The 21,533-nt window shown below is 43.5% G+C and overlaps 1 protein-coding gene across 2 annotated transcripts in view; it reads left to right on the top strand.

The window, feature by feature from the left end:
• Positions 1 to 3,079: 3,079 nt before the first annotated feature.
• Positions 3,080 to 21,533, top strand: part of herc1 (HECT and RLD domain containing E3 ubiquitin protein ligase family member 1) — a 61,690-nt gene continuing 43,236 nt past the window's right edge. For both annotated transcript variants that reach the window (XM_069679306.1, XM_069679307.1), the window contains exons 1-15: positions 3,080 to 3,247; positions 6,063 to 7,039; positions 7,309 to 7,404; positions 7,712 to 7,906; positions 11,201 to 11,512; positions 11,812 to 11,908; positions 13,147 to 13,290; positions 13,569 to 13,696; positions 13,902 to 14,046; positions 15,662 to 15,833; positions 16,603 to 16,737; positions 16,979 to 17,144; positions 18,256 to 18,381; positions 19,384 to 19,605; positions 21,191 to 21,343. In XM_069679306.1, coding sequence (XP_069535407.1) covers positions 6,089 to 7,039; positions 7,309 to 7,404; positions 7,712 to 7,906; positions 11,201 to 11,512; positions 11,812 to 11,908; positions 13,147 to 13,290; positions 13,569 to 13,696; positions 13,902 to 14,046; positions 15,662 to 15,833; positions 16,603 to 16,737; positions 16,979 to 17,144; positions 18,256 to 18,381; positions 19,384 to 19,605; positions 21,191 to 21,343 — 3,042 coding nt within the window. In that variant the 5' untranslated portion in view covers positions 3,080 to 3,247; positions 6,063 to 6,088. The remainder of the gene's footprint in view (positions 3,248 to 6,062; positions 7,040 to 7,308; positions 7,405 to 7,711; positions 7,907 to 11,200; positions 11,513 to 11,811; positions 11,909 to 13,146; positions 13,291 to 13,568; positions 13,697 to 13,901; positions 14,047 to 15,661; positions 15,834 to 16,602; positions 16,738 to 16,978; positions 17,145 to 18,255; positions 18,382 to 19,383; positions 19,606 to 21,190; positions 21,344 to 21,533) is intronic.

A 21,533-nucleotide genomic window follows, 5' to 3' on the forward strand; every position in this document is an offset into this window, starting at 1 on the left:
TTCCTGATGAGTAATTATTCCGCTCGTGCAGAAAGAGCAGCACATCAGTTGTTTTCATTCTGTCCGTGTTTTGGTGGTGGAAATGTTTCTCATGGTTCTTTTGTAACACCGTTTAAAGTCACAGCTGCTGAATCACAGAGCTAACGGTGTGTCAGCCGCGGGGTGTTAGTCCTGACAGCAGAGAGAAGGTGGAACAGATCAGAGACGACAGGAGGAACTGGGACGAAATCAAAGCTTCAGAGGAAGCAGAACCTGAACACCCAGAGAGCTCGAGATGGCCCGTCTGTAGGGGCTCAAATTTAACTTGTTTAACATTTTATTCATGTTGTTTTATTTACTTTGCATCTTTATTTTTGTACCCTCTTAATTAGATGGTTTCCTGAGAATACAGTCAGATCTTTATTTTATATATATTTATTTTAAGACGATGATTCAGCACATTAAACTCGTGATCTAAATGTTTGGAAATGATCCATATTTAAGCAAGTTATGAGCAACCAGAGATCAAACATCAGAAGTGTTAATTTAAAGTTATTTCACTGAACTGAACACATCATGGATTTGAATGACTCTCACCACCATGAAAAAGCAGCTGTATATGAACTATCACAGGTGAGGGCCATCAAGGTAGCCATAAGGTGACAGTGAATGTAAGTGCTGCATGCCCGTGAGCTTTTTTGGTATTGTCTGCCCCTAGTGGCCAAAAATGGGTAATGCAACCTCCAGTAAAACCAGTGCTGGATGTTTGTGTGTAAAACGGCTTACCTGCAGCTGATTCTACAGTATTTTTAAAGTGATATTTAAGACACCTTCACATGAATGCTCCTGATATTCAATCATGTATCATTAGGTGATGTGAAACGGGTTGAAATCAAAGGGAGTCCCTCACACTCCACACAACTATTGAAGGCGTTGTAGAGCACACGAGTCAGAGGCTGAGGCTTTGGTCAGCTGGTTTGAAGAATTTAGAGCTCTGCTGAGAAAATGAGTTTCCAAAGAGGCGTTGGGGGGCCGCTTTTGTCCTCTGGTGATGAGGATAATTCAGGATATGAAGTTGTTCTTCAGGACTCAGGTTATCCCTTTAACACCACAGTCAAAACAAAGAAACAGAAATGAACACTCTTTTAGAGCTTAGAAATCATACCCTACTGTTATCAGTTTGATTGATCAGTAAGTTAATGAAAGGATAATCTTCTCACTGGCATTTTGGGGAACGGCTGGATTGCAAATGTTTGTTTTAATACCAGACAAGAACTGATGAATGGAAGAAAGAAAAGGAGGCTTTAAAAAGAAGCTATCCCAAAAAAATGGAATAAAAATGATTAATAACTGCAACAAAAAAACACGAGATTCAATTTAAAACATTTAAAAAATGTGCATTACCAAAGAAAAAATATTTCAGGAAGCAGAAAAGAAATAATCTGCTCCAGAAGGTGCTGTTCCTTTTTTATCTCTTTGTACTGAAACACAAGTGAGTTACTCCTTCATTTAAACTTGACCCACACGCCCTTTTCTTTTTAATGCATTACTTTCACCAAATAATGACTTAACATGTCATTATTTTTCATCATGTTGTATTAAGTTATTATTTTATGACCTCGATGGAAGCCCTGAGCAGACATGCAGCCATACATTTCATCTACTCTGTTTTGCTGATTTCCGGTTGATTTCTCGACTTATATTTCTCATTATTTCAGGATAACAAAGCTTGTTTTCACTTCAGATAAATAAGTTGAGATCTGGAGAAAACGACTGAAATTAACTTGTTTTCCTGGGAAACAGTAAATAACATGTATGGATGCATGTCCAGGCTTCCATAGTTCTCATTATGATATATTTAGTCTTTATATTGAGATCCAAAGTTATAATTTTGAGACACTAACTCATAATTTAAAGATATTGAGTCATTATTTTGAGAAGTGACTTTATTGTGACACTCATTATTTTAAGATAACAAGCTCATTATTTGAGATGCTGAGTCATTATTTTTAAAAACCAGATCATGTATTTGAGATATAAACTATATCTTTGGAAAGTTTTAGATTATTTTGGATTGTAACTCAATAATATGAGATGCTGACTTAATTTAAGAAATCTTCTCATTATTTCAAATTATAACTCATTAATTTGAGATACTAATTATACGATTTGAATAAGTTATTGACTTATTGAGTTAATTTCATATTTGTAGAAATGGATTATGTCAGACTCAGACTCCTGTCAGTGAAGTAAAAACACATGGAACATGGCCTGCTGCTGATAAAAGGAGGAAACTTGGGCTGCTCTGTGTCTGCATGCAAAGATAGTTTGACATCATGTGACCAAACAATGAATTTCTATTAACCTAATTATAATAATGAATAATAATGCAAATAACTGACTGCAATGTTCTGTAATGTAGTGCTTATTATTAACAATTCTGTGTTGTTGGATAAAATGTGTAATTTATTATTTTAATGGTGCAATACATACATGGCATTTGAATTAAACACATACTTGTGCCCTTAAATGACATTTAACAGTGAGATGTCAGTATTGATCCCCTTTTGTTGGATCCACGGGCCATGCTGTGTGTGTTACACCTCTTTGTGTATGCTTTGTGTGCTCCTATAGTCAGCAGGGGCTACTCCACTCGGTCATTCACACCCACACACACCGAGAGAGACACCATGAAGTCAGACAGACAGGCGGGAGAGTAATCAGGCAGACAGGCAGACCAGCAGATAACCGGGAAAGACAGAGACAGATAGTTTTTATGACAGAAGTAGCACTGTACTGTAAATCGTTAAAGTATGTGAACAAAATGATCGATTCCTTAGACTATAAGAATGATGGTTTTATATATTTAATTATTTAGTGGTCCTTTATATTATTATTCTGCACACATTGTGATGATGTACTTGACATGATATATTGCTAAAATCTGTATTTCAAAAGAAGAAGAAGAAAGACACGCAGGCAGACAGGGGGACAGACAGGCGGAGAGACAGACAGGTCTAACGTCACCGCCGGGGCTGGGGCTGGGGCTCGGAGAGGGGCTGGGACTGAGCTGCTGGATCTAATCGCAGTGAAGGTACGGGAGAGGCGGGCGGAGACATGGAAACCCATGCATGTCTCTGTCTCCTTTCACAGTAACCCAATCAAAGCGTGCTGATATTGACTGAACAGTTTGCCTTTATGCAATGAAGCACACTTAGGTTATTGTGTAAGCACAACGAGAAGAAGAGGAGGCCGTTGACAGTTGCTGGTAAGCGAGCTTTTATTGCAGCTAACGTTAGAAAGTGCAGCTAGCAAGCTAACCTGCTATGATACAGCAGATAAGCCAATCTAATACTGGAGAAAATAGCTCACGCTGTATGCATATGGGCTTTTTGACCAGGTATGCATGCTGTTATGAGTAAATTACTTTTTCATTAGCCTCCTTTCATACCTACAAATCAATGTGTTACATCTATGATTAGGTATTTTATGCTTTGCTAGCTGAGTGACGTGAGGAAAGTTAGCTAACGTTAGCTAACATAAACAGAAGCGTCAGTTGACGCCTTTTGGTTCATTCTAGACAAACTGCAAACAATAAAAAAATGACTTTATTTGCAATATGATTTAATAAGGCTACTGTTAACGTTACTGGTGTAATGTCATGGCTTAAATGTTTGTAATGTCAGTGATTTGTGAAACTGTAAGCTAGCAGTTTATCATGACAGGACACTGCCTTTCTAATCTGACACAACAAGCAGGCTAGCAACTCTCTCAGCTCACAAGCCAGTTGTGTCAGACTAAGAGCGGTATAATTTTAACGGCCGGTGGTTATGATGTGCAACCTCAGCAATAACCAAAATTAAACCATTGTTAGCATGGGCCGTTGCTGCAGATGAGATGTCCAGTTAGCTGACTAGGTGCTAACCGTTTGTGCTGCATTCGGGTACTCCGCGGATGCTCGGAGTTTCCAGGTTGGGAGGATTCACCGGCTTAAAGTCGTATTTTTATAAAGAATATCGACGCAAAAAAAAGAAAATGTTAAATATTTTATTGCTCAGAACTAGACTAGGTCCTCTACTTGAACTGCAATTGACGGTTACAACCTTATACCATTTGACAATAAGCCAACAAATAATATTTAATTAATATCTAAATGAATGAATTAACGATTTTGACCATAAAGCCAGTGCTTTCTTTGGTTTGTATGTGTGTGCCTTATGTGATGTCAAGTCTTACAACCCCGCCTTTCCGAATTGTTTTACCGACTGTTTGGCCTTCACGGGGGAAACTAATTTTTCGGATTATTCCGACACCACGTGAATGCAGATTTATAATCAGACTATTTGCGCCTAAACAACTGTCGTGTTCCCTGTGACGTTATCAGTGTGACTGTCAACACTGTGAAGGGGTGTTTTGAAGACACTCACCTTCACAATGTTCTGGGGACAAAACAGGCACCAAGAATTGAAGGTAACACACGATGTCAGGGATGAACATGATATTTACAGTAGCTACTGTGGTGAATATTCAGAAGTCCTTTGTGACAGTAGAGACTGTCTTGACTTGCTCTTACACAGTGAACCAACGGCTCAGATTTTATGGATTAGTAAACGTGTGATTAAATTTGTTCGCAAAGTCTGCAGCATTTCCATATCAGTTTTCTCACATGTTGTGGCTCTGTATTACAAATATAGGCGTAATGTATGGAATAAATTTGCATCATATCAGTTTCATCCCATTATTGCTGCTTTGATTTCCAACCATTTTTCTCTGCTTACAATCAAATCTTGAAAGATAAAATGATAGCTGTGTTAAGGTTGTAGACTGTCACGTCACCGTCTGAGACTCTTGTTGCATGAAATGCATTCACTATCTTACCAATGTTATAAGGCTTTGTGTGCTTTAACCGGTCATTATGTCACTGTTTTGTTTCGGTACCTGGCGCAGGATTCAAAAAACTTTTACGAGGTGTTGAGCCTGAAATTGTGTGTGACTGTATTTGACCTTACATGACACAGTAAACCTGACAGCACTAGCTCTGTGCGTGCCCCTCTACTATACGTTAGTGGGCATGGCAGGGTCACCGTCTTGTCAATCAACCTGCAGTTTAGTGCTTCCTCCAGCAGTTATTTCAGTTCATGTTGACATGTCAAATAGTTGGTTTCAGGTGCTGTGTCTGTAGGGGCTTATATTTCAGCAGTGACACAATAGACTGCAGTAATAGCATGTTTCAGGGATCTGTTACAGGTTTTATGAGCCTCAGCTGCAACAACTAATTTAGTGATTGATTAAAAGAAAATAAATCGCCTAATTTTGTGATAATCGATCATTTGTTTTGGTGATTTTTTTTATGCAAAAATGTCAAATAGTTGAAAAGTCTTGTGGGTTTGAACTGCTGTTTTTACAAAGAAGCAATTTGAAGACCTCACTTTGGACGCTGGGAAATTATAATGAGCAATTGTCATAGCTCTCTGACCTACGATTAATTAATTTATCATAAAAATTAACGGCAAATTACTTCAATAATTGAATCCCGAATAAAAAATAATGCTGGTGAGATCATAGCTGTAGAAAAAATGTTCTGTGTGCTCAGGTAGATTATCCTCAAACACCTGTGTGACCTGAACCTGAATGTGAATGTGTGTGTCTTACATGTATGGAACATGTTCTAACACTCGTCATATCAAAAGCCAGAATACAAATGTACGTACATATGAATAAATAACGGCCTTCTGTTTTCATGCACGAAACCAGAATTTTCCAGGAAGACCAACAGGAACATGTTATGACCTTATAACCACATGCTACGTACACATGCAGTTAGAAGTAGCACTTGCTTTAGCTTAAATTAATTAGACATTTACACTCAGTCAGGGCTGATATGGAGGACCTGGCGTGTCCTCTTTAATGTGTTGCATTTACCTTGGTTGCCCCATCTGCATTGTTTGCACATTAAGTCCATTTTAAGTAAATGAAGAATTTTCCTTCAGAAAACTATTTGGAAGCTCAAATTAAAGATTCTGATTTCATGTTTATGGCCCTTTGATGTTAACATGTTGTGTGATGTGGACGTTATGTTTCAGGACTGATGGCTCCAGAGTGACATGCCATGGCTTTAATGATCCCCCCGGTGAAGCTCAAATGGCTGGAGCACCTGAACAGCTCATGGATCACAGAGGACAGCGAGTCCATAGCCACACGGGAGGGAGTTTCTGTGCTCTACTCCAAGCTGCTGGCCAACAAAGAGGCGGTGCTGCTGCCCCAGCAGGTGTTGTGTCTGAAGGGCCCCCAGCTCCCAGACTTTGAGCGAGAATCCCTCTCCAGCGATGAGCAGGAGCACTACCTGGACGCTCTGCTCAGCAGCCAGCTGGCTCTGGCCAAGATGGTCTGCTCTGACTCCCCCTTTGCTGCAGCCCTGCGCAAACGTGTGCTGGTGCTGCAACGCATCTTCTACGCACTTTCCAACAAATACCACGACAAGGGGAAGGTCAAGCAGCAGCAGCACTCTCCAGAGAACAACTCGGGTTCAGCTGACCTGCACTCCGTCAGTGAGCGGCCGCGCTCCAGCACCGATGCCCTCATTGAGATGGGGGTCCGCACGGGCCTCAGCCTTCTGTTCGCTCTGCTGCGCCAAAGCTGGATGATGCCCCCTCCGCCTGGTCCAGGCGGGGGTCCTGGGGGCAACATAAACTTGTGTAACGATGTCATTCACACAGCCATCGATGTGGTCAGCTCCCTGCCCCCCCTCTCTCTGGCCAACGAGAGCAAGATCCCGCCCATGGGCCTGGACTGCCTGGCCCAGGTCACCACTTTCCTGAAGGGGGTGACCATGCCAAACTCTGGGGCGGATATTTTAGGGCGACGGCTGGCCTCGGAGCTGCTGCTGGGTCTGGCTTCTCAGAGAGGATCCCTGCGCTACCTGCTGGAGTGGATTGAGATGGCCTTGGCTGCATCAGCAGTGGTCAGCACTATGGAGGAGAACAAGGTGCTTCAGACCCAGGAGGGGCTCATTGGCTATGACTGTTTCATGAACATCCTCATGCAGATGAGACGGTCTTTGGTAAGTATACATTAGTCTAGTTTTCCTCCGCTCCATGGAAAACTTGCATAAACATTCGTGGCAAAGAACAAACTAAATTCATTCATCTATGTGTTCTGTAGTGCAGGTTTGACTCGAGCAATTATTCTGTTGTTTCAAACTATTTTTGCAAACTTAAATGTAAGATCCAGAAACTGAGTTTCTCTTAATCCTGACATGGATTGTGATGTTTATAGATGATTGAGTTTGATGTCCTGTATGGTCTCAACATTGATCTGTGTTTGTCTCAGGGCTCCTCAGCAGATCGCAGCCAGTGGAGAGAACCAACACGCACCTCTGACGGCCTGTGCTCTCTGTACGAGGCAGCGCTCTGTCTCTTTGAAGAAGTAAGACATTATAAGAAGGATTTTTATTTCAGGACCTTGTGTGTTCATACGGTTTGTTTATAACACCGTAACATCCTCATTTTAAAGTGGATAGGCTGTTATTCTTTAAGAGCCTTGAACAGAAACAGTTCCTCTTTTGTGTGTGGAAAAATCTCAGACTTGTTGTTCCAGCACTCCTCCAGGGTTAGTTCTGAGAATCTTATTATTTTATTATTATTTTAACCTCCATTAAAATGTGAATGTAAAAAAGAAACCACACAAATAATCGTTTCAAAGAGAGTAAACTCGTCTGTCCTTTTTCTTCCAGGTGTGTCGAATGGCATCAGACTACTCTCGCACGTGTGTCAGTCCAGACAGCATCCAGACCGGAGAGGCCCCGGTGGTGTCTGAGACCTGTGAGGTGTACGTGTGGGGCAGTAACAGCAGCCACCAGCTGGTGGAGGGAACGCAGGAGAAGATCCTGCAGCCAAAGCTGGCTGCCAGCTTCGCTGATGCACAGACAGTAAGAGACAAATCTGATTCATGTATTGTAAGGCTGTTTCTGCTCATGTTGAGAGAGGAAACGTCTGTTGTAGGGTTGGGTGATTGATGATGCCATTATTAATCGCTGAAGGCTGTCGGACCACAGAGATCTGCGTTGTAACCAGATTTAAAAGCCCCCCACCTCTCTGTAGCCCCTTTCACACTGCCAGTTCAAGGCGGGGTTATTACGCCTCTGTGACGTTCCGTCTTCTATGTAGAACGCACGGAGGCTGAATGGTGGGGCGAAGTCGTTCCGCCTCTGAGCCGGCATCGGAGGTAGTAACAGAGGTGAAACGGCGTCTGTGTGAACAGCGGAGCCGGCGGGGCGGAACATCGCCGTGTGTGTGTATTTGAAGCACACGCTGTTTGTTTACACCTCGCGCACATCTTGCTTCTGCAACGCCAGAACGCTGTAAAAACACACACTGGGGCGGCTTCACGCCGGCGTTGCTTGGTCCAATGTAGAATGGTAAAGGCTGCATGACGGCGGAGCTACGTTACGGCGCTGAGGCGGCACCACTGAGTAAAAGGGCTAATGTGTCTGACTATTTAGGGCTGCCCTCGAAAAGTCGACCATTCCAGTCATCAGTTGAGAGGACCCCAAGTCAGCTTGCATTTTATCAGCTGAAATCTCTGGATTTTTCTTTCTGCACATCAACTTTACAAACAGAATCTCAAAATGACCCTTCACTCCTCATTGTTCACAAGGATTTTACCAGATAGGCTGAATTATCTCTCACACTGATGGTGATTGAAACACTGAGTAAAGCAGTTACAATCAGCATTTCTTCCACACTCTTCTTTGTCGAAATAAAGACGTCAGGTGGGTCTAGGAGCCGAGCTGCTGCTAGCTTGTCTGACGGTGCTTAGCTTGTTTTTAGTTCAGGATTCCTTCAGAGTTCATCATGCACAAGGTTTTAATCCAGAGCTGAATTATCCACAGAGGTCTCCTCCTCTCAAAAACAAACAGACCATGTGATTATAACCAGGAAAACAAAAATCAGCGTCTCTCTGACGCGCTTTGGAGGGGCTAGCACGGCTGCTGGCGCTAACTTTTGCTCACTCGCTGACATAAATCCTTCATCTAGTTTAATGATGATGGTAAAAAGTCAAGGAAAAGTTAGAAAGCGGTCGGCTGGAAATGGTGAAATGTACAGTCGACAACTGGCGTGAAACATGTGACGTGAAGGCTGATGTGAGAGTTTGTTGTGTGACTGAACTCAAAGAAAGGAAGGAGTATTCGAAGCTTCATGTAGAACAGCAAAATCATATTTTATCCCTGGAGTCGAGCTGCCCTCTCTGCTTCCATCACCCTCGTTTGTCGTCATTTTTACATTCTTTGTGTGAAGTTTGAAGCCTGTCATGATGCTGCTCTTGCATTGCCCTGTGCACAGGGACAAACGTGTGCTGCGCTTCCTGTACTTTGATATCACTGCCCATTATTATGGACACTGTCATATTCCAATCTGATAGACATTACCCATCCCTGATCTGTTCTCCAGTATTCATCATAAGCAGTGAAGAAGCTATCACAGTATGAAATATAAGTATAAATATTAAATATAATATTATGGCGGTTTCGCGGTGTATCACGGTATTATTGTTTTTTCATGTCTGGGTCTTTTATATCGGTTCATAGCAGGGGTGTGTGATACGACCTAAAATGTATATCTATTAACATTTCTTTTCCTTTTTTGCGATATCAGTATTATTTTATTACAAAATAAAAAGGTACACTTAAAACATCTCTATTGTTAATGTAAGGGAACACATCAATGTGTTGTCGTGTATATAAACAAACAATTATACTTCATATTTTTTGAGTCTATTTTCTATGTTACAATGCTGTGTGTGTGCAGCAGGTGAGGCAGGTGAGTAAACACTCTGCGGCTCCGTGAGCGCTCCTTTCATGCGGCCACAGCGCCGGGGCGAGGTTCCGCTAACGGGGACACATTCACTGCAAAGCTGACTCACGTGACTGCACGTCTGACTAAATCATCCCGCCAACATTATGTATATGACGGCTGCCATTGCGCGCATGTTTACAGGCAAGTGACACACACACTGCATGCAGAGCAGCAGGTCTGTGTATGCTCTGCAGAAGAGATGCATTATGGGATATCAGACGGACTTTTCCTGTAGATGAGTGATGCAAAACGTGTGTTTATCCCGGTATTGACAGTATTGTAAAATCCATGTGGTGTCAGAACGTGACACCGGTGACGCTGTGAAATATTCTGACCCTCATAACGATTTGAATCAGGAGTCAAGCTTTGGGCAAGTTTCTGGACAATCAGTTTGTGCAAAGTCATTTTTAGAGATATTATGATTAAGACAGTTTGATCTGTATTTATTAATAAATATTAATTAATTATCAACAGATAGGATGCTCTTCAAACTGGCAGCTTCATGAAATCCTGATGCTGCCTGAGACTTAAAGAAACCAGACGGTTCATTAGATAACATTTAGAATATAGTTCATTGACATTGGCTACAGTTGACTGTTAGACATTTTGAAAGGCTGTATTGTTTTTCTTTATGTAAAGATGGTTACAACCAGTAAATAAGAACTGAATGAAGCAGTTTCATGTTAAGAATCAGCAGCCAGCAAGCCAAGCTGCTGCTAATATTAGCTTAGCTTGTTTTAGAGGCTGTGCTTGTTTTTACATCAGGATAACAGTGCAAAGTGTTGGAGACAGGGGAAGAGAGAATGGGGGAGGAAGGTGGGAGTCGAACCCGAGGCCCCCGCATCGAGCACTGAGCCTCAGTCTGTACATGGGCTGCCGATTTAACCGCTGAGCTGAACCAGCGCTCCACAAGGTTTCTAACAAAGTGTCCACACAGGTCTCATGCTCTCAAGAACAAACAGATGCAGTCATTAAAACCTGTAAACACTCTAAATAAAGCAGGTTAAAGATCTGTGTTTCTTTGACTCTGTGGAAACAGGATATCAGGATGGTGCATTAGCCTTAAGTTGCATTAGCTTAGTTTGTTTTTCTGGTAACGTACAATCCAGACGTCAGCCAGCCGTTCTGCCACGATGCTGGTAGATGCTAGTTGGTTTCTCTGTGTGTGTGTGTGTGTGTGTGTGTGTGTGTGTGTGTGTGTGTGTGTGTGTGTGTGTGTGTGTGTGTGTGTGTGTGTGTGTGTGTGTGTGTGTGTGTGTGTGTGTGTGTGTGTGTGTGTGTGTGTGTGTGTGTGTGTGTGTGTGTGTGTGAATGCTGATCTGCCTGCACTCTTTCACCACACACATCTTCTCCTCCTTTCTCTGCAGATTGAGGCGGGTCAGTACTGCACTTTTGTGATCTCCTCTGATGGCTCCGTTCGGGCCTGCGGGAAGGGAAGCTACGGCCGCCTGGGGCTCGGAGACTCCAACAACCAATCGACCCTGAAGAAGCTGACCTTTGAACCCCACCGTGCCATCAAGAAGGTGTCCTCGTCTAAGGGCTCAGACGGCCACACGCTGGCCTTCACTACGGAGGGTGAGGTGTTCAGCTGGGGTGACGGTGATTATGGCAAACTGGGTCACGGGAACAGCTCCACTCAGAAATACCCTAAACTTATCCAGGGGCCACTGCAGGGGAAGGTAGGGTTTCACCTTCACACACACCTTCTGTTTTATTCACACATTACAGCCGTTATTCTTGAGAATGTGATATGACTTTTGTTCCCCTTCACTCGGTGACATATCTCTGCACAAGAAACTGTATTGATTGCTATAATTATCTTCTGAATATAAAAGTCCACATGCTGCTTTTTTTAAATGAGATTCTCACAGCTGCTTTTTCCGACTTTAAAAATAGACAAGAGAAACTCAATAGATGCTTTTGTCCTGTGTATTTACAGCCACTATCAAAGACACAAATGCTTTGCTGTTTGCTTCAGGTGGTGGTGTGTGTGTCTGCTGGATACAGACACAGTGCTGCAGTCAGCGAGGATGGAGAGCTGTACACCTGGGGGGAAGGAGATTTCGGAAGATTGGGTGAGATGAAAATGATCTCTTAATATGCTGATCTCTTCGTTGTGTCTTGAAATGTTTCCAGAGTCGCTCCACTCAAACAGTGAGCTGTGGACATTGTTCGTGCTGCTCATTAGCTGACCTGGTGTATGAAGCACTTTGTGTTTTAAACATTTCTGTCTAAATAAAGTTATTTATAGAGTTTGCACTCCATGCACACAGGCTGAATCTCTCCTACCATCGCCCTTGGCTGCTTGTCGTCTCTCTTCCCCAACATTTTCTGTCTCACTTCAGCTTTCATATTAATTGGAGGGATCTCACATCAGTAGAGCAATAGACGGTAATACAGTTGGCTCATTTCCTTCACACCCATGCTGTTCACTGGCACAGCTCCACCTGTAATCACAGATACATGGAAGATGTGGACTTCCAGGGAGAGGTATGTCTGTTCCACAGGAGCTGTTTGGTGTCCGCATTCTTCTGCTCGTTTTGAGTCCGCTCGTTGCGTTTGGGCAACAATTCCATGGAGGGTATCGATGGTATGGTATCGATCCGATACCAAGTATATACAGGGCTAGTATCGCCGATACCGATGCTCACCTTGGTATCAATACTATCAATATTTAGAGCGATACGCCCACCCCTAACGGGCACTGCTCAGACGGGCTGATGACTCCCTTGAAGTCCATCAATCTTGTCCTTCAGCGTCTTCCATTTAAGCACACTTGAATGAATTGACCTGTGATTACGGGTGGAGGTGTGCTGGTGAAGAACACGAGTGTGTAGGAAATGAACCAATTGTATTATCGTCTATTGCGGTAGTGATGTGGTGTGAAGCATTACGTGATCCTCTAGAGGACACACCAGTAATAATATCAATGTATTCACTGTGTTTCTGCAGCTGAAACTGTCAACACACATTTGCACTCTTGTGACGAGAAATGAGAATATCTCAAAAACGTACAGAGTTCAAATAACCTCTGGAGTGTTAAGAGATATTTGTTCATGTTTTACAATCAGCATTGTTTGTAGATCAATATGATCAGAAGAGTAGAGCCTCCTGTAAGTGCACTCCATTGATGGCTGTCAAAGTGCCCAGATGAGCTGGCTGGCTGTCAGAGACGGTGGTATTTCATGCACATCAGATGCAGACTCTGTGTTTTTCTTCGACCGTTGTCTCAGAAGAGAATAAAGCCGCACATCTGTGTTCTTTTATTTTGTCTTTTATTGTGTAAAACATTATTCTCTGTTTGGGATTGCAGGTCACGGTGACAGCAACAGCAGAAACATTCCTACCCTGGTCAAAGACATCAGCAATGTTGGAGAGGTGTCGTGTGGGAGCTCTCACACCATCGCTCTGTCAAAGGATGGACGCACTGTGTGGTCCTTTGGAGGAGGGGACAACGGTGAGTATGACTCCCTCAGCTTAACATCTGTTTTCAATGTTTCAGATCACAACTGAGTCTGTAACATATTTAAATTATAATCTTTTATGGTTTACATTTTGACTGCTCGACCCAGGTTTGTTCATTTCTGCAGTGCATGCTCTGAATTTACAGTATATTTCAATATGTAGGAAACCATCTTATATCATTGTGTTTAGTTATAAGTGTGTCAAACGGTTGCACATTAACTAAATGTGACTTTGTGCTCACTCTGCATTAAACCATGTGTTGTCCTGCAGGAAAACTAGGTCATGGTGATACCAATCGAGTCTACAAGCCAAAGGTAGTGGAGGCCCTGCAGGGCATGTTCATCAGGAAAGTGTGTGCAGGAAGCCAGTCGTCCCTTGCCTTAACCTCTACTGGACAGGTAGGAGTTTAGAAAGGCATAATAAAAGCTTAAAGTTGAGGTTTAAACTCATTCTCCCAATAAAAAGAGCATAATAACACTAATAAAGTGACATTCACAGTGGTATACTTCAAGGTCATAATAGTTTTGTCTTCTAAAATCAAAAATAAGATGCGTTGCAGTGTGAAATCCTCTGCTAATGTTGGTTCATGCCTGTTGTTTTCAGGTGTATGCTTGGGGCTGTGGTGCTTGTCTGGGGTGTGGTTCCTCTGAGGCCACAGCACTCAGACCCAAACTCATCGAGGAGCTCGCTACCACCAGGGTGGTGGACATCTCCATAGGGGACAGTCACTGCCTGGCCCTGTCGCATGGTACTTGCCTCTGCCAGATATCTACTTCCTTTGTGCAGCTTATCTGTAGATGGCTAACTGTTGTATACGTGCTGATTCCACTGTGCCTGTCAGTCACAGTTTGCTGGTTACTGTGCTGGAGCAGTGAGTCAAAAACGGGCAGAGCTGATGAAAGAAGCATGATGTAATAGTACAAAGACCAAGCAAATATTTACAGTGTAATTCTGGTATATTTAACCCATTGACCTACTTTCATATATTTTGGGGCTAAATGACCCACAGGGACAAAAAGTTCCCCAAAAGATTTCTTCACACACGACTGTGAAACAGGCTCAATGGCTGAGAAAATCTTTCAGGACAAATGCTTCCAATTAAAGTCGAGGTGAAATGAAAAATGTCATTTTAATCCTTTTAGATCTCATCCCCGGTAACATTGTGCATCTGTTTGACAATATAGGCCAAAAAAAATACAGAAAATCCATTTCTTCGTATTCTTATATCAAAATCAGATCATTTCTTCTTCCGGTTAAACTGAATTTCACACGTGCTTACGTAAGTTAGCACCAAATCAACCAATCAATCTGCAACATTTAGCCGCAGAGCACCAAGAACGCTCGGTCAGTTAGCGAGCTGCTGCGCTGTGGAGAACGTCTGTCTACACCCACTTCTCAACGATCCAATCAAATCCCTCTAATGATATGTCCCGCCTGCACGTCCTGCTTCACTCGGAAACACGTCACGATACGGAAGCTAGATACTCTCAAAATGCCGTTTCAGCTCGACTTTAAAGTGCGCTAACAGTTCTTGTTGTTTCCACTGACAGGCTCAGATTGTTCTTCTAAGTGTGTGACAACATGACAGAAAGGATCCCTACAGAGATAGACCTTTTTGTTACAGAGGAAGATGATTGTTTTAACCACACACAGACGTTACGTCGCTCTCTGCACACACACCAGACTCCATTGAGAAAAAGAATAACTTTTCTTTGCAGAACTCAGGAGTTGCTCGTCTACCTGCCTCAATCGGTTAGTTAGTTGGTGTTATTGTGTTGTGTTGTATTGTAAATTAACATTTAAAACACTAAAGTCACTCAATCATTACACAAACAAACACACTGATTCAGGCAGCAGTAGACCAGCAACTTCAGTATTCAATTCATGTTTTTCTGAATGGAGTCTGGTGTGTGTGCAGAGAGCGATGTAACGTCTGTGTGTGGTTAAAACAATCATCTTCCTCTGTAACAAAAAGGTCTATCTCTGTAGGGATCCTTTCTGTCATGTTGTCACACACTTAGAATAACAATCTGAGCCTGTCAGTGGAAACAACAAGAACTTGTAGTGGATGACCTTTGACCCATCAAGGATTATGTTGCAGCCATTACAGCCTGTTTCAGTGTTTTCAGCTCAGTTGATCTGTTGGAGAAATGCCAAAGCTTTTTGTAGTTTGTACATATTAGACATTGGACCCATAATATGTAAAGATAAATAGGGCCCTGGCTTGTAAAGACCAGAGTTCTCCTTGAACTGAATCTTGATAGAATCAGCCATATTTCAGCCCCTATGTGCACTTTTAAAAATAATTATAGTTACAGTATATCAAATATTAAATTCCTTTTCTTTACCTCACCACCATCTAGACAATGAAGTGTACGCATGGGGCAACAACTCCATGGGTCAGTGCGGTCAGGGGAACTCCACCGGGCCGATCACAAAGCCCAAGAAGGTCGTCGGCCTCGACGGAGTTGCTATTCAGCAGATCTCAGCGGGGACTTCCCACAGCCTGGCGTGGACCGCCCTGCCCAGAGACAGGTCAGATACCAGCAGAGTACTGTACACACGGGAGGGAGGGCTTCTGGGCTTAATAAGGAGTACGAGACAGAGGTCAAAGGTCAGAAGCTGCCTTTGAAATGTACAGCTGTGTTTTTGCTTATAGGATCATGATGCCTGTTCAGAGAAAAGGTGACAGCATTTGATTTAACTGAAGTGCTTTCATGTTCATTTCTCCTCTAAGGTTAGGGGTCGATGAAACATGCCGTGTTTTAGCTTTCAGGTATTTCATGAGCTGCTGTTATCAAACAGGGTCGAGTTATTTCAGCCATAAACTGTGACAAATACTATTTCACATTATGATCCAATATGAAAATAAAGAAATACAGCTTGCTGTGTTCATCGAGTGATGTGTGATTAATGTGTATGCTTTATTCAGCCCTGATAGGCACTTGAATTGGTTTTGGGGACTCCCACCAACTTTCTAGAGTAAAGTTCAGAGCACCCGTCATGAGGCTCTGAGGGAGCCTCACAAAGTTGGGACATGGATATATTCCAGTGCTGGAGAACTGCTTAAAACGATTCATGAACGTGGACAGACATGTCAGGGCTCGGGATAACGCTGCTGGTTCGAACTGTTGCCCATGAAACGCTGTTCTAATAAAGTTGTTGCTTGAAAGTTCTTTGTAGTGAACATACCCCGTCAAGACTCATTCTATGATGCATTTCCCTTCAACCTCTTTCCCCTACCACGGGGGTACCTGTAATCTCCTGCAGCACGTGGTAATATGTACTTACTTTGGGTCTTTAGGCAAGTGGTGGCTTGGCACAGACCGTACTGCGTCGACCTTGAAGAAAGCACCTTCTCTCACCTGCGCTCATTCCTCGAGCGCTACTGTGACGGCATCAACAGTGAGGTTCCTCCTCTCCCGTTCCCCTCATCCAGGTGAGCATTCACAGCCTGCAAGACACTGTTTCTGCAGGTGACTTTCTCCACACCACTCTGACAGATTACATTCATTTGCTTGATGCACATTTTCTTGTGCAAATAGCCTACATCTTCTTTTTGTCTGTTCTGGATTGGTGTCATAATTAAAAGAAACGTACATACTGCACTATACGCTAATAGAAAATATAACTCTTGCAAATTCTTGAGCATTATTTTATGTACCGGTATGTATTTGCAGGGAACATCATAACTTCCTCAAGCTGTGCCTTCGGCTTCTGTCCAATCACCTGGCTCTGGCTCTGGCTGGGGGTGTGGCCACCAGTATCTTGGGTCGTCAGGCCAGGCCGCTGAGGAACCTGCTGTTCAGACTGATGGACTCCTCCGTGCCAGACGAGATTCAGGAGGTAAGAGAAAAGAAGATTGATTTTTATGCAGCAGAGTTTTCTACGGGCAGAGCGCTGTCAATATTACCGTCATGTTTATTTAATCGCTGGAAGCCAAAATTCTGATCAGGGTTAATATTCGAATTATTGTGCAGCCCTTCAAATCATTAATTATTTAAAACTCCAGACACGCTGTCGTCAGATCGGACAGGATCTTATGTTTATTAAAGTTCTGTGTGCTGACCATCAAAGAAAGGTCGGCTGTAAATGTTGATTTACTTATTGTTGCTGTTGCATCACACGGCTGTGTGCTCACGTGCGTGTGTAAAATGGACAGTGTATTAATATCTGTGGGTACGATGCCACAGGTAGTTATGGCCGAGGATAATAATAAATGTACCTCTTGGTCGCGTGTGAGTGTATACGTGCATGATGGAGAGCTTGTTGTCGGTCTCCAGACTTTGAACCAGTGCAAAAAGTACATTTCAATCTCGCCAATAGCCGGTTATTAACCATTAAGAGTGTCGGTGAACCTGTCTAACAAGAATTCCAAATGCACATGCCTAGTTCAGAGAAAACGCCCTCATCCAGGTCTACACTCCGTCCCGCCCACTACGCTCTGCCACTGAAAGGCGCCTGGTGCTCCCATCACAACAGGGCCCTAAGTTAACTAGACTCTTCTCATCAGTCGCCCCCTGGTGGTGGAACGAGCTACCAAACTCCGCAGAGTTCCTTTCACCTTTAAGAAGAAGCTAAAGACCCGGCTCTTTATGACCTCTGACCTTAATGATACTGATGCTATTGATGATGATGACACTGAGGATGTTGGTGATGTCCATTAGGATATTCATGATGATGATGATGATGATACATATATACATGAAAAGGTGCCTGTCAGCTCCAGTGTCCGATCACACCTGCAGCTGTCTGTTGGCTCTTCCTGACTCCGCCCCCTCCTGTCTCGATCGCTGCTTGTGTCGTATTAACTCTGCGTCTGCTGAAACTGTAACACTGTATCAGAGTATCTTCATGACACCCTGTGAGATGAGGACAGCCATTTTCTTAAGATGTCAACAAGTTCTGTCCTCACCTGCAGCAGTGATGGTATGTGGGTGTGTGTTTTTCCCACCAGGCGGTGATTGAGACTCTGTCTGTGGGGGCGACCATGCTGCTGCCGCCGCTCAGAGAGAGGATGGAGCTGCTCCACTCCCTGCTGCCTCAGGGCCCCGACAGATGGGAGAGTCTCTCCAAAGGACAGGTACCTGACACAACCTTATGTACAGATAGAGCTGCCTTCTCTGTGAACCTGTTAACCTGACTATGATGAATCAGTCCGCACTCTCAGGAGCTATGTTACTGGATTTCTTCAGCTTTTAGTAGTAACCTAAGTGCACATAGTTTTTCAATATCCATTTAATGTCATTGTTACCCAGCTGTTAACATGAGGTCAGAAACACCAGATTAAAATAAATGGACCTAAGATTCAAACTATTTACTATTGCCTCATTTTTGTGACAGAGTATGCCCATCTTCCCAGAATGCATTTCAACAATAGGCAGTAAGAAAAGAAGAAACTGTAAAAATCATCATTCTTGTTTTCTTTGAAATAAAACTTCTACAGAGCAGAAGCTTTGAATTGTTTGTAGGAGATTTAGTTTTGTAGAAAAAGCCTGATATATTGAGAATTAGCTCATTTAAATACACGTCTTCGCTCTCTTACCAGGAATAATTTGAGATATGGAAAGAGACGGTGCATTTAAGTCCTCATCATTGCTCTTCATTGACTTTGTGTGAAGGAGCCTCTTAGTCTCTGCTGCTTTGATGGAACCAGCTGTTTCTGCAATGACCCCACAAGAGGCCGGCTTCTCTCATTGGACGAACCTGTTGACTGCATGTCTTTGGCCAGTTTCCTGGATTACTGAACTCTGAATAATAGAATCATCTGGTGACCTGGTGTTGCCCTCAGTGTGTAGTGATTATGTTGATAATCGATCAATCTGTGGTTTAGTCAGTGAAGTCTGAAAACATCTGAAATAACCCACATGCCAAAGTTATGTCTTTAAATGAGTTGTTATGGGCAACGACACTCCAGTAGGTAGAGATGGGTATCAGCGAGCATGCTAACCAATGCATCGGTTTGCTACCATACCCAATTGACCCTGCACTAAGTCCCGCCCCCCTTGATTACTGTTGCTACGCCGTGTCGAGTTCTTTGATTGTGTTCAGCAGTCTTACAGTAGTGTGTGTTTCTGTGCCCCAGCGGATGCAGCTGGACATCATCCTGACCAGTCTGCAGGACCACACCCACGTGGCCTCGCTCCTGGGCTACAGCTCTCCTGCTGACGGCCCCGAGGTTCTCCCCTCTGGTCCTGGGTTTACAGCTTCTCCAGACCCCGCATACGGCACCGCAGCAGCCCACCCTGACACACACCTGGCCGAGATCCTGATGAAGACGCTGCTCAGGAACCTGGGCTTTTACACTGTAAGTGTTAGATGTTAGATGGAGCTCTATCAGACAGGAGCTTCTATTATTGATTTCTCTGTGTGTTAATAACAAAGCATTGTTTGCAGGGTCATTATGATCTATTTAGCATCGACAAAGGCAGACACACACTTGGGAAGGAAGTGATCAGTGAAGTCAACACATCGTGCACCGTCTCTCCATCTGCCTCGCTGCTCTCTGAGAGCTGGAGGCAGAGCATGAGTCATATATAATCCTTTGTTATTATCACCTGCTGCCTCTTTTTCCGGGCACAGCAGTGGCTCGATCCTGTGCCTCGCTCTCTAAAGACTGCATTCTATTGATTGTAACACACACGCGCACGCACGCACTCACACACACACACACACACACACACACACACACACACACACACACACACACACACAGAGGCCTTTTAAAATGTGTGATTATGCAGGCTCGAGCAGTAAACGATGATGAGACTGCAGGGCTTTCTGCGTCTGAGTCACTGTGCTGTCTGTGTTTCTCCTTTTGCTCTTTCTTGTGTCGTTCTCTTCAGAGCTCTGTTTGCTGTTTGTGGGAGAATCAAAAATAGAAAAAAACAAACAAATATGTGGATGAAATAAATAAGTCAACAGAAATCAGGACTGGCTTTGATGAAGTGACATTTTGGTGGCTGACAGTGGAAGATATGAAAACTTCTGAGCAGTTGGAATAAAGTAATGAGTTTCTGTGACTTCTTAAAGAAAGCTGAATGTCGTCTTCAGCCTCAGTAATTGTCTCTGGACCAAACCCAGACCTTTGTCAGTCCAATCAGGCCTTCTATGAGGCTGTCTTCAGCCCTAAACATATTCCTATATCCGCCTGAAGACGTCGCTGGCTGTTTACTGGTTTAAATCACTACGTTTGTTTGTTTGTTTTAGAGAGGAGGATCATTAAAAGGCTGCTCATAGCCCCTCCTGACTTCCTGTGTGTCCACCCAAGAGCACAGACAAAACACTCATTTTTAACATGAAACTGCTTTATTCAGTATTCACCTCCCGGTCATTTGTTCTGCAGAAGAGGAGAGGAGTCTGTGGATAATCTGGCTTCGGGTTCAAGGATCATTCTGAGACTCAATTTGTAAAGTTTACAGTCTGTCACGCTGATGCTCCTGCAGCTCTGCGCACACCGAAGCAGCTCAAAAACAAACTGCTGAGATTCGCCTGACAATATGCGAGTCAACTCAGGGCAGCCTAGTGATTCCAGTCTTTATCTTTTAGGGAGCAGTCCTATCACACTGTGTCAGTTGTAGCAGTGGAAAATAATAAATGAAACTGACATTAGAGGGACAAACCAGGTGAGAAGAAACCAGAGCGTTTGGCAGGTAAGTCCTGGGGTCTAGATCCGTGTAATAGCTCTCCTGTAAAATTCAAAACCAGCTTTTAAGTTGTCAGGCGAGAACAAATCATGGTGTCATGGCAGGCTGAACATGTTCTGCTTTGAACACAGACCTCACCTGAACTCTGTTCCCTTAGGCTACGACACAGACGAACCTGCCTGTGGACCTGTATTTGCTCATACCTCGTGTGTGTGTGTCTGTCTGTGTGTGTGTGTGCGCACGCAGGATCAGGCCTTTGGTGAGCTGGAGAAGAACAGTGACAAGCTGCAGCAGGGCATGTCCTCCTCTGACAGCAGCCAACCGGCTCACCTGCACCAGCTCCTGTGCTCCCTGCAGAAGCAGCTGTTAGCATACTGCCACATTAACTCTGTCACCGAGGTATCTACACCTACTACTCTCTCTTCATGTGTTAGTGTTGTAATATGGGGAAAATTGTGTTTACATAATCTCAAAGTCTACTTGGTCCAGTGCCATTAAGCGCATATGACTGAACAGCAGGATTACAACATGATGTTTGTGTAGGGCTCTGCAGCACGCAGACTTGAAAGGCAGAGCCCCATGATGCTCA

Source organism: Semicossyphus pulcher, unplaced genomic scaffold (genome assembly GCF_022749685.1).
Source record: "Semicossyphus pulcher isolate SPU_LCO1_2020_fin unplaced genomic scaffold, fSemPul1.0.p SCAF_38, whole genome shotgun sequence".
Lineage (NCBI taxonomy): Eukaryota > Metazoa > Chordata > Actinopteri > Labriformes > Labridae > Semicossyphus > Semicossyphus pulcher.